The 1,929-nt window shown below is 30.7% G+C and overlaps 1 protein-coding gene across 1 annotated transcript; it reads right to left on the bottom strand.

The window, feature by feature from the left end:
- Positions 1–1,117: 1,117 nt before the first annotated feature.
- On the bottom strand, positions 1,118–1,660 carry LOC129870216 (agamous-like MADS-box protein AGL92). Its single transcript, XM_055944892.1, has one exon. The coding sequence runs from the start codon at positions 1,658–1,660 to the stop codon at positions 1,118–1,120; it is 543 nt and encodes a 180-aa protein (XP_055800867.1).
- Positions 1,661–1,929: the final 269 nt, after the last annotated feature.

Raw genomic sequence — 1,929 nt, forward strand, 5'->3', positions numbered from 1 at the left:
GACATCATCATATCAAATATGTATTGTCAAATTAAATATGTAGAATGATTTTAAAAACCCTATATTACCAACCAAAACAGAAAGAAAGAAAAAAATATATAAGAGCAGTATAAGCTGCGGCAAAACTGATGAAAATGGCTCTGCAAATAAGTGAAGCTTTTGATAGAAACAATAAGCAAAGCTCAAATGGGATATGAAGCTTCTCATCAACAATGTCCAAAGCGTACTCAAATTCCATCCACTTCAACCAAAGATTCAATCCTAGACTCAAAAGTTGTATTAGATGATTTTTATATTTATGACACGTGGTTTTGAATATTTTCTTCTTCTTTTTTTCTTTTCTTTTGTGGTCTGACTTTCCCTTTGAGAGTTTCGTATGTGATTCACCGTTCGGCGTATACATCAGGTTGGGATTTGAGATATGTTTCATCATGACCTTGATTTTTGGATCATGACAGTTAGATACAAGAAATTTGAAAGCATTTCAATACAAATGACTCATAATAAATACAACGATGACTTATAATGAATACTAGAAATTTGACAGCATTTGAATACAAAGGACTCATAATTAACACAAGAAATTTGGCAAATTTTGTATTTGATTTTGAATTCTCCAAAATAATGATGAATCAGACACACTTGAGAGTTCAATTTGAAACATGAGTATTTTTAGGGAGTGATTTATTCTAATTTACTATATCAGAAACGATGAATCACACACATTTGAGAGTCCAATTTGAAGCGGGAGTATTTTTCGGGAGTGATTTATTCTAATTTACCATATCAGAAAAGATATATTCCACATTTTACTCAATTTAATTAAGTTGTATTTGTATTTTTGTAAGAAAATCATGAAAAAAATACAATGAATACAACAGATAGCAAATCAAAAATGTAATTGCGGATTGTAAATATTGAAATTGTAACTAAGGGGTCTTAATTAAGGCCTAATGTTAGCTGTTTGTGAAAATTTTCGTTTCATATATCACTAAAATGACAACAACATGAATGAATAATGACCAACAAACTTATAACTAGGAGATGCTATTAAAATAAAAGATGACAAATCAGGTGATGGAAGATATAAATAACTATTGCAAGCTGAATTGACATTCTAAGGATGCCCATCATTCTCTTCTCTAGCATTGCTGTCATTAGCACCGATTTCGTTTGCAATATTTTCCCTAAGTTGTATCTTCCTTTGGTCAAGTTCAGCCCTCTTTACAACAAATAACTTTAGCAAACATTTAATGTCTCTTACATTAAAGTCATCGAACCTTTTCCTTCCCTCAACAAGTTGGTTGAAGAGGTTCTCCATTTTCTTCTCCTCAACCATTTGCTCTAATTTTCTGATATCTTCTTCCCGATCATTCACTATAGCTTGCAGATAGGCTTCATGTTCAACTAACTTGTATTTTCTTTGCTTCTCTGGGCAAGCTAAATAACTATTTACTATGTCATTAGCCTCATCTAATGATGGCCAAGCAAAAATATCAGTTTCTCCGGGAGTAAAAGAAATTATACTAACTTTTACATCACATAGAATAGTCAATTCATGTGCTTTCTTACACAATGATGCTAATCTTTCCGCTAGAATTTTTTTTCTCTTTCCCTCATCAAGATTTCTTGTGGTCCAACATACCTCCTTTCCATTCATATTTTAGTACACAATAAGTAAAAAGCACAATATATAAGTGAGAACCTATCTCTGGATATAAAATAAGAGTTTTTGACTTATATTTATAGATGTCTGATAGGACCACATAATTAAATAGTTGAAAGTTGATTGAGAAAATCTGACCAAATTTAGAAATAAACTAATTGCACAATCTCGTCTTTTAGATATTTATTAATTATTATCTATATAGATGTAGTTAAAATCCTAAAAGTCAATACTGAAGTTGGAGTTTAAATAATTATACTTCC

This window comes from Solanum dulcamara, chromosome 2 (assembly GCF_947179165.1).
Source record: "Solanum dulcamara chromosome 2, daSolDulc1.2, whole genome shotgun sequence".
Taxonomy (NCBI): Eukaryota; Viridiplantae; Streptophyta; class Magnoliopsida; order Solanales; family Solanaceae; genus Solanum; species Solanum dulcamara.